The sequence below is a fragment of the Lactuca virosa genome, chromosome 4 (assembly GCF_052849685.1).
Source record: "Lactuca virosa cultivar CGN04683 chromosome 4, Lactuca_virosa_CGN04683_v6, whole genome shotgun sequence".
Taxonomy (NCBI): domain Eukaryota; kingdom Viridiplantae; phylum Streptophyta; class Magnoliopsida; order Asterales; family Asteraceae; genus Lactuca; species Lactuca virosa.
In genome coordinates this window covers 412,392,367-412,402,910 of record NC_136429.1, presented here as the reverse complement: position 1 = coordinate 412,402,910, position 10,544 = coordinate 412,392,367, and the positions used below count along the sequence as shown (strand labels likewise).

The following is a 10,544-nucleotide window of genomic DNA, read 5'->3' as shown; positions in this document are numbered from 1 at the left end:
AACCATATCGACCAAATCAACCGAGATGGTTTTACTGAAGCTTTTCAGAGGAAGATAATGGTGTCGAAAGAAGATAACCTTGTCGGTTTGAAGGGGACGAAAACCGCTACTCTGCCATCTTGTTATCATTTCGTCGCTCTTTCCCTTTCTCTCGATATCGTATATGAACACACACACACACACATATATATATATATATATATATATATATATATATATATATATATATATATATGTGTGTGTGTGTGTATGTTTTGTGGTTCTCTGATCTCTCTTTCCCACTCTCTCGATATCACATCTACACACACAGTCGACGTGAGGGTTTGGAAGTAAATGGGGTGGGGAAAGTGAAGGGGAGGGTGGTGTAGTAAGCCATTATTTTTTCTAATTGAAAATAATAAAAACACAAGGATATGATGGCCATTTTAGTAGTGGAATGAGCTAAGTTGGCAACAAAATCGTCTTTCAAGGATGAAGCGCATACGTTTAAACCAAACGAGGGACGGTCTGAGTTAATTTTTGAAAATAGGGACTGAACGTGAATTTTGGCACCTGCACGAGGGACCATTCATATAAATTACTCTAACGGTAATGTGGAGGGCTATTATATAGGATATTTAAACCATTGGTCATTAATTGTAGTCGAGTACTTGATTGATGAGAGAATGTAACAGTTAATGCATGTTGTGGTGGTTAGCCAATAAAAATCTGCCATTTCAAACCATGTATACAAAAAAATGTTGTTTCATAATATTTTGTTCGGACATAACCCTATTACTAATTGTATTCCCAACCTCCTAATTAACCTTAATTATCCCTAAGATAAATCACATCAAAAATGATTTTTATTTTTATTTTTTTATTTATTTTGTCATTTTGTTGTACTTTCTTTGTAATTTATTATTATTGTTATTGTTGTTGTTGTTATATAACTTTTATTAATATTAATTTTTTCCTATAAATATTTTTTGTGTGTTGTATAAAGAGTTGTTCATATTTATACAATCGTTCAAATTTATACAGTCATTTGAATAATTGACATGCATTTAAATTATTATAAATATTAATTCGTATTTTCGGTAATAATGAAAATTAGTTAATAATTGACAGACGTTCTAAACTTCATGAACCATTTATGTAAAACTAAGTATCATATATTTTTCATAATTGTATCATTGCTTTCTCAATCAAATGGCACTGCCAATGATTCAGTAAGTTTATCATTTAGTAAAGGAAACAAATTTATATAACAAAACTATAGGAAAAACCTAGTATACTTCGTACGTATAGATCGTTCTATTGGATGTGGAATCTTGTATAATGTTAGACTGGGTGCTTATGTTCCACATATATATATATATATATATATATATATATATATATATATATATATATATATATATATATAATGCACCACACAAAATTTTAATACTCAAACTATTAGTATATCCAGTGATTAATAAAAATAAAACTTTGCCTTATTATTATTATTATTATTATTATTATTATTTATAATATTTTTTAGTAATAATAACAAATTAAATTAAATAATATTAATAAAATAAAAAATACAACAAAAGAAAAATAGACTAGAAAAGGAACAACAATAAAACAAAAAATTAAAAGAGATGGGGGTACAATTAGTAAAGAGGGATATATATATATATATATATATATATATATATATATATATATATATATATATATATATATATATAGGTTCAGGTTCATTTGAGACCATTCTAATTTTGTGAGACCGTGAGACCAAATCTAAATATAATTTTAAAATGCAAAATAAATGGAAAAATCCAAAAATTCTTTTTTTAAATATTATTTTCGGAACTTGAATTAACTAAAAAAAATAAAAATAATAAAAAAAAATAAAAAAAAATAAAAAAAAAATAAAAAAAAATCCCGTTTTTTTTTTTGAAAAATACGTGAAATATTCTAATAGAATATTACACTGATATATTCTAAAAAATAATTTTAAAATGCAAAATAAATGGAAAAATCTAAAAATTCTTTTTTTAAATATTATTTTCGGAACTTGAATTAACTAAAAAAATAAATAAAAAATCCCATTTTTTTTGAAAAATACGTGAAATATTCTAATAGAATATTACACTGTACATATTTGTAAAAAATAATTTTAAAATGCAAAATAAATGGAAAAATCCAAAAATTCTTTTTTTAAATATTATTTTCGGAACTTGAATTAACTAAAAAAAATAAAAATAAATAAAAAAAATAAAAAAATGCGTCTCACGGTCTCACAAAATTAGGCCGTCTCACATGAACCTAACCCTATATATATATATATATATATATATATATATATATATATATATATATATATATATATATATATATACCTGTCAACAGTTTATTCTATCAAAAATGTCTTATTTTTAAGAAAGCAAATGTTACATCTACAGAGAAATCATTAGAATTGTTTTATTTCTCATAGAGTAAATTACAGGAATGGTCCCTATGGTTTGGGGTAATTTGCGCGTTTGGTCCCTAACTTATTTTTTTAACTCGTAAGGTCTCTACTGTTTGTTTTTGTTGCGCGCTTGGTCCCTACTGTTTATTTTTGTTACTCGCTTGGTCCTTGTCTTACCTAAAAAGACTATTATTTAAATAGTAAAAAATGATGGGGTAGGTAAAGTAAGGTGATGAGGGTGGGGTTGGGGTGTGTTTATTTAAATAAGTTAAAAAATCAAGGGAAGGTAGTCTTTTTAGGTAAGACAGAGACCAAACACGTAACAAAAACAAACAGTAGGGACCTTCCAAGTTAAAAAAGTAAGTTAAGGACCAAACACGCAAATTACTCTAAACCATAGGGACCATTCATGTAATTTACTCTATCTCATATATTCTTTTTTGGATTTCTGAAGTTTGAGTTTTTGTGTATTTGTTACCAAGAAACCATCCCCCTCTCTTTAATTGTGTATATGTGTTTGTCTTTACATGTCCTGAAATTGGATTGCACAAAAGTCATCACCTGCAATCAATAAATTTGATTGTACAAAAGCCACCCCACGCCGTCAAGATATTAGATTGCACAGAAGTCATCCCTGTAAAGAAGCCATCCCCCGCCATCAAGAAATTAGATTGTACAGAAGCCATCCCCTGTCTGGTACTCCTTTATGGCTATAACTTGCTTAGCACCAAATAAATTCCTAGAACATTTGACACCCTAAACAAGTTGTGCCTTCAACATCATCATAAACCTGAATAGCGGATGCTTTTGAATCTCTGAATAGGGAAGCCTAAATCCATTCCTACCGTTTCGTTATGTCTATCATCAATAAGATCTTATTTCTTAATTTTTTTCTGTAACTTTTAGCGATATGATTTTTAAATACTTCCATATTTCTCGCTACATAATCTGTATATGGTTGTACTCATTCTAATTTTCTTCAAATTTTAATGGAACCATCTATTTTCTACGAATCTTGTTGTACGAACACTTCAACCAAAAAGGATGACACTTCAAAATGACATATATGAACTTCAAGGTAACCTTTTTATACTCAATTATTTTCCTTTGTGCTTATTCTAGTCTTTATTATGGATTTTAATGGAATCAGCTGCAATGTGCCAACTTGGTCCGAAAATGCTTCAACCGAAACGGAAAACAAACTTCAGACATATATAAACTTTGTGGTCTCCTTTATTATATCTAAATATTTTTTATTATGTTGGTATTTTTTCGATTTGTTATTAGAAAGGAACAAAGTAGACAAAGTATGTTAATTTACATTTATATGTAGGTCGACTAACGTTTTTATTGTAAATATCACATTAAATATTGAAAAGTAAGATGTTATATCCGACTTTTTCAATAGTTAATTAGTTGATTTCTTTTTCAATTTTAAATGTGGCTTTTTTCTATTTACGAATTATCATCTCTATTATATAAAAAAAAATCTATACGTCTGCAGGTTCTGCTTCAACCTGTACATTCCAGGTGTAGTAAGTTTGTGTCCATCAACATTTTCTTGGAATCATGTTATTATCGGCTTACCACAAATCTTTTTCCACTGTAAAGATTCCTTTAAGTTAAAGGATTTTGAAGCAATATTAGTTATGACATAACAATCTCATCTCTTAAATTCTTAAAGGATTTTTAGTTTCTTGAACATGTACATAAGAAGATGTGCCCTTCCATTTCTTTGTGGGTGAATTTCTTATACGGGCAAGCAGCGAGACTTTATATCGGAGTCCAACATATATTGTCAGCCACTGGGGTGCAGCAAGGTGACCCCTTGGGCCCACTTCTTTTTGCCCTCGTTTTGCACCCGCTTGTGCACAAGATTAGAGACAATTGTAAGCTCCTTCTCCATGCTTGGTATCTAGATGATGGGACTGTCATTGGGGATTCAGAGGAGGTGGCTAGAGTGTTGAACATAATTCGGTTGCATGGTCCAGGTTCGGGTTTGGAGTTGAACATCAAGAAAACGGAGATTTTTTGGCCCTCCTGTGATGGTAGGAAGCTTCGTGCTGATTTATTTCCAACGGATATAGGGAGACCTTCTTTGGGGGTGAAGCTCCTTGGGGGGGCTGTTAGCAGAGACGCAGGGTTTATTAGTGGGCTGGCCATGAAGAGAGCGGTCAATGCTGTTGATTTGATGGGCCTTCTTCCACAACTATGCGACCCGCAGAGTGAGCTCCTTTTGCTTCGATCATGTATGGGCATTGCAAAACTTTTCTTTGCTTTAAGGACATGCCAGCCGATACACATAGAAGAGGCAGCGTTATTCTTTGACAAAGGATTGCGCATGTCTATCGAGGATATGGTGGTATGTGGAGGCCCCTTCTTTGGAGACATTCAGTGGCGCTTGGCTTCCTTACCTATTCGTTTCGGTGGTTTGGGTTTGTACTCGGCCTACGAGGTTTCCTCCTACGCATTTGTAGCCTCGAGGGCCCAATCTTGGGCATTACAAGACCACATCTTACGTGACAGTGGCATATGTGGTATGGACTCGGATTACCTATGTGCTATGACTCGTCTTCGCAATACGATTCCGGGATTTGACTGTAGCGGTTTCACTAATAAGGACACCGCCCCCCCTAAATCCCAAAAAGCTTTGGCGTGTGCCCTTTTTAGCAAAATCGTCTAAGATATGGAAGTCGACTTTGACATGACTGTCAGACAGAAAGCAGTCTTTGAGTGTCTGCGGGCGCCTCATGCTCAGGATTTTCTGCTAACTATCCCTATTGATGGTCTTGGCCAACATATGTCTCATGTGGAGTACCGAACTATCCTTCGTTACCGCCTCATGATTCCCATATTCCCAATTGACGAGATATGTCCAGTTTGTCGCAAGGCATGTTTGGATACCTTTGGGGAACACGCGGTTCATTGTAGAGAGCTCCCTGGTTTCAAGTATAGACATGATGTGGTTCGGGATGTTCTCTTTGATGCTTGTCGGCGTGCTGGTATTTCTGTGAAGAAAGAAGCGCCAGTGAACTTTTTGACGGACCCGCAGGAAGGAAGGTCCACACTTAGACCGGCTGACATTTTGGTCTTTGGATGGATAGGAGGGAAGCATGCGTGCGTGGATCTTACTGGGGTCTCTCCTCTCGTTGGTTTGGTGAGCGGGGGTTTCACAGTTGGGCATGCCGCTTTGAAAGCCGCTGCGTGCAAAGTGGTAAAGCACGAGAATGCATGTATAGCAAATCAACATGTGTTTGTTCCTTTTGCATTCGATACATTTGGTTTTCTCGCACCAGAGGCGGTGGAGCTCCTCAATAGAGTCCAACGGGTCACGCATTCTAATGTCATATCTCCTAGATCCACAAATGTAGTTTTCAAAAGAATTGGTTTTGCTATCCAGAAAGGGCTAGCGGCGCAGCTTGTTGCCCGTTTGCCTTCAATCGATATGTATTGAACTATTCAATCAATATATAGCTTATTTTGTTAACAGAAGGCTGGTATTAAACCTTGTGCACCAAGGTAAAGAAAGAAGAAAAAAGAATTGAAAAAATTAAGTTATTGATCTTCTTGTGAACACGTTAAAAGCAAAAAAGAAACAAAACTTGTTGTAATTTTTTTGTTCTAAACTAAACAATCTGAAACTTGACATCTATTTATACTAAACAAAATAGAATCCTATTCTAATACTAAAACTAGCAAAACACAAATGCTAAAAACTGTCCTATTAAATCGTATTGATCAAAACCAATTAACCAACAATCACCCCCTTAATTGGTTGATCATACCACTCGTTCAAAAAAATACGGGTTCCTCTTCGAGTAGATTTGTCTTTTCTTTCTCCCATTTAGGATACACGTTTTTATAGTCACCAAGTTCACCACATTTGTAACATTTAACGTGGATTTTATCGCGGACACGTTCATTACCATCTCGACTTCTCCCGGACCCCCGACCTCTTCCCCGGCCACGTCCAAAGTCATCCCGATTTGAACGACCATTGCCACAATGCTTACAAACATGTGATTTTTCCTCACTAGCCAACAACAACCCACCCTGAGTGTCCTCCACTTTCTCGGTTCCTCTTATACGCTCCTCGTATGCCTTCAATCTACCAACCGCTTCATCAAATAACATTGAATCCAACTCAAAACATTGCTCTATTGAAGCCACGATTTGAAGAAACGACTTAAGCATCGAATCTAGTAACCTTTTTACCAAATCACCTTCTTCAAGCTCATATCCAAGACTTCTTGCGTTTGAAGCTAAACCTGATAATTTTGTCACAAAATCATCAACCGTTTCACCCTCCTTCATGCGCAAACTTTCAAACTCTCTCTTTAATGTTGCAAGCCGAGCCGTTTTCACCCGATCCACACCCAAATACCGTGTCTTCAAACCATTCCACACTTGTTTTGGATCTGTGAAACTCACCATCTGCAAAACCATGTCTTTCGGTATAGCTTGAAACAAGAAAGCAAGAGCTTGTTTTGACATCTTTTGATCCGCTGCTTTATCTAACGTCTTTGGTTCGACCGTCTCCCATATGTCGTGTGAATCCATAATTGATTTGACTTTGACTGCCCACACCGGATAATTCGTTGGAGTCAAAACCAGAACGTTATACGTCATCGAACCTCCTTCTTTAACCAACGACATCCTTTTCTCCTTAACCCCGACTTCTTTAATCAAGCTTGTTCCGAGAGCAATCTTCCACATGGACAACAAGACAAGGTCACAACCACCTTTGCTGTCTTCTCTTTTAATAAAAGACTCTTTAATAGTCCACAGGACGCCTTTATATACTTCTATTTTTCCACTTGGCATCTTCTTGTGAAGCGTTCTCTCAAATTCCCGCTCATCCTTATTTCGTTCCAGATTGCAGAGCAATCTCCTATAAATCAGAAGATGATCATAAATTTGAATTTTGAAAGAGTTAATTGATACTTGATAGAGTTTTCATCTATAGCCCATAATATTTTTCTTATATGTAAGATCCCAATTTGTGTGGAAGATAAAGAAGTGTTCTTCCTTTCTTTCACACACACTTACAAGACAGGGTCGCACCCAAACTTCCCTTTCTCTATCGCCGCCACCATTACTCGCCTTCCCCACACATGTTTGCTTTCTCTGCTACTATATGCTTCATCTCTCTGCGTCTATGTGGTGCTCAGGATGGAAGAGAAAAAAGAGGTAATGCAGATTATGGAAGATATGGAAGGAAAATCAACATCATCGCCACCACCACTGTCTCGACCAGCACCACAACCACTCATCGCTGTAGGTGGTTTTTAGAAATATAAACAAATGCAACGTAATCTGATTCAAATCAAACCCTAGAGGAGCCTAACATGCATTTTGATCATTCTTGTGAGTATTATTAGTAACAGGTGCAATTACCCTTTATACAGTTTTTTTTGTTTTTTTTTCTTAGCCAACACTTGGAATGTTAGAGCTTAAGACAACCCTTCATGTCACAACCCGAAATTTCTATCTTGTAAAGTCAAACACATCAACTGAAGGTCAAACTTATAGGTTTCTAGACCTAGTATATGTAAGGGTTGTGTGTTAGGAAGTGAACCACGTAAGAACTGAGAGCCAAGAACTACATTCAAGCCATAAACCTCAACAAGTGAGGTTCACGGCCCCAAACTAGGTTCACGGCCGTGAACCCTCCCTTGGCCGTGAACTAGACCCTATATATAAGAAGATGTTCGATTTTATCCTCATTCTTTATCTCTTGGCCGCAAACCCTACCTTTTGTCTCTAAAGTATCATACACCAAGAACATCATATTCACTCTTTTCATCCCTTTTCCTTTTGCGTCTCCTTAGTATACAACTTAGGACCTTCAAACACTCGCCAATCATCAAGATCTTCAAGTGTTCTTCCTTGTTTTGGGTCGTGAACCCTTCTTAGGGACGTGAACCTTCATGGGTTGTGAACCCTTCCATGGGCCGTGAACCCTTCATGGGCCGTGAACCCATCAAGCCTGGCCGTGATCAACTTTCAGCCTTCCATTTTTCGATTCTAACACTTCTTTGTAAGTGTTTCCTACTTCATAGGCTGTCTCATCTGCACCTTAGATGTTAAATGCACTAACTATATATATATATATATATATATATATATATATATATATATATATATATATATATATATATAGGTTCAGGTTCATTTGAGACCATGATAATTTTGTGAGACCGTGAGACCAAATCTAAAAATAATTTTAAAATGCAAAATAAAAGGAAAAATCCAAAAATTCTTTTTTTAATTATTATTTTCGGAAATTTATTTAACTAAAAAAATTAAAAAATAATAATAATAAACTATCGTTTATTTAAAAAAAATACGTGAAATATTCTAATAGAATATTACACTGTACATTTCTAATATGATTTTTAGAATGTTTAGAATATTTTACTAGATTTGTCAGATATGTAGAATATTCTAAATATTCTACTAAAATATGTAAAAAATGTATTTTTTTGTATTTATTATTTTTTTTTGTATTTTTTTTTTTTTGAAAATATATATTCCGAAAATAATATTGGAAAAAAAATTTCGAAAATTTTCAATTATTTTGCATTTTAAAAATGTTTTTGTTTTATCTACTAAATGAGTGGCTAGGATTGCGTCTCACGATCTCACAAAATTAGGCCGTCTCACATGAACCTAACCCTATATATATATATATATATATATATATATATATATATATATATATATATATATATATATATATATATATATATATATATATATATATATATATATATATATACTATATTATTAAACATATTAAACATTTCTTGAATTTTAAGAGGTACCGCTCTTATTACATCATGTACAGTCTTTTTAAGCTTATTATTTGGCTTGTGTGACGTATCTATGACTTAAAATGGTTGAAACACGCTTATGTTGTTTCAAACCCCTCTATATCTCTCTGAAACCCTAAATCTTGGATCTCCTACACTGTGGCAACAAAGCACCACAAATCACCACTATCGCACTCAGCACCACCATCATAGGAAACCCACCATCTATCTCTCTCAATCTTCAAACCCTATACACTACCAGCATCCCATCATTGCACAATCCTGACTACCGCTGCACCACTACATAATGCCACACTTGATCGTCGACCTTCATTCACCGCAATCACTAATATTTTGATCATGGATCTGGATTTTTGCATCTGATTAATGGACACAAAGCTCAAGCGTGAAAAACCCTAAACTCATTTCCTCCATCAGCCACCGCTCTCGATGTCTTCCATCCACCAAATCTAGGTTAGAACAAAATTAATCTCGACTCTCTACCCTCTATTCTCATCTTATTTCCTAACTCAATCTTTTTGTTTCCGTTCTTCAAATCACAGGTCAAGTTTGTATAACTATTGATTTTATTTATTGGTTACTTTGGGGAGATTTCAAGGGGAATTTTGGAAGGAAAAGAAGTCAATGGTAAAAAAACGCTCACATATAGGCGTCTTTTTATGATTTCTAGGAAAAAATCTCAGGTTATCTCTTCTACTTCTCTTTTCCAACTCAAATATTATGCTTATTTACTCAAAATCTCAAGATCTGAATTTGTTATTTGTCACACCCCCACAGCAGACGGCGGAAACGTCCGGGGTGGAGGACTTCAATTGTAGTATCACAACACATGCATCATAGTAATCAAAGTACAAACAACCATTATATTTAAAAAGTATAAGTATTTACATGTGTTCAATCATTGTATATTGAACCAAAATAGTTATACAAAAGAAGATATGACTCAACATAGCTCCATCTTCTCAAAAAGCTCGGGGAGTACCTGTGTATTATTTCCCTGAGAATACAAGTAATTTGAAAAGAGAGTATCAACATAAAGTTGAGTGAGTGCATAAGTGTTTATGTTTGAAAGAGTATCTTTGTATCTTGTATATGTAAACTGTTCCAGAAAATCCTATATTTTATGTTGTATATGAAAAGTAGTTTTATTCCCATAAAACTGTTCTCTTTGTATCAATGTTTTGTATTTGTATTCCTTTATGAAAACTTGTAACTGAGAGTGTGCCTGGCTCCACCAGCTGTTATTGAAAACTGTATTGAACCAT

General features: G+C 34.3%; 2 protein-coding genes across 2 annotated transcripts; one reads left to right on the top strand and one right to left on the bottom strand.

The window, feature by feature from the left end:
- The first annotated feature begins 4,160 nt into the window (after positions 1-4,160).
- Positions 4,161-6,054, top strand: LOC145106535 (uncharacterized). Its single transcript, XM_079043492.1, has 2 exons — positions 4,161-4,878; positions 6,029-6,054. Exons 1-2 carry the CDS (start codon positions 4,161-4,163, stop codon positions 6,052-6,054), a joined length of 744 nt encoding a protein of 247 aa, XP_078899618.1.
- Positions 6,055-6,235: 181 nt separating this feature from the next.
- LOC145106534 (uncharacterized) lies at positions 6,236-7,539 on the bottom strand. Its single transcript, XM_079043491.1, has 2 exons — positions 7,493-7,539; positions 6,236-7,334 (listed from the first exon to the last, which is right to left on the bottom strand). Exons 1-2 carry the CDS (start codon positions 7,537-7,539, stop codon positions 6,236-6,238), a joined length of 1,146 nt encoding a protein of 381 aa, XP_078899617.1.
- Positions 7,540-10,544: the final 3,005 nt, after the last annotated feature.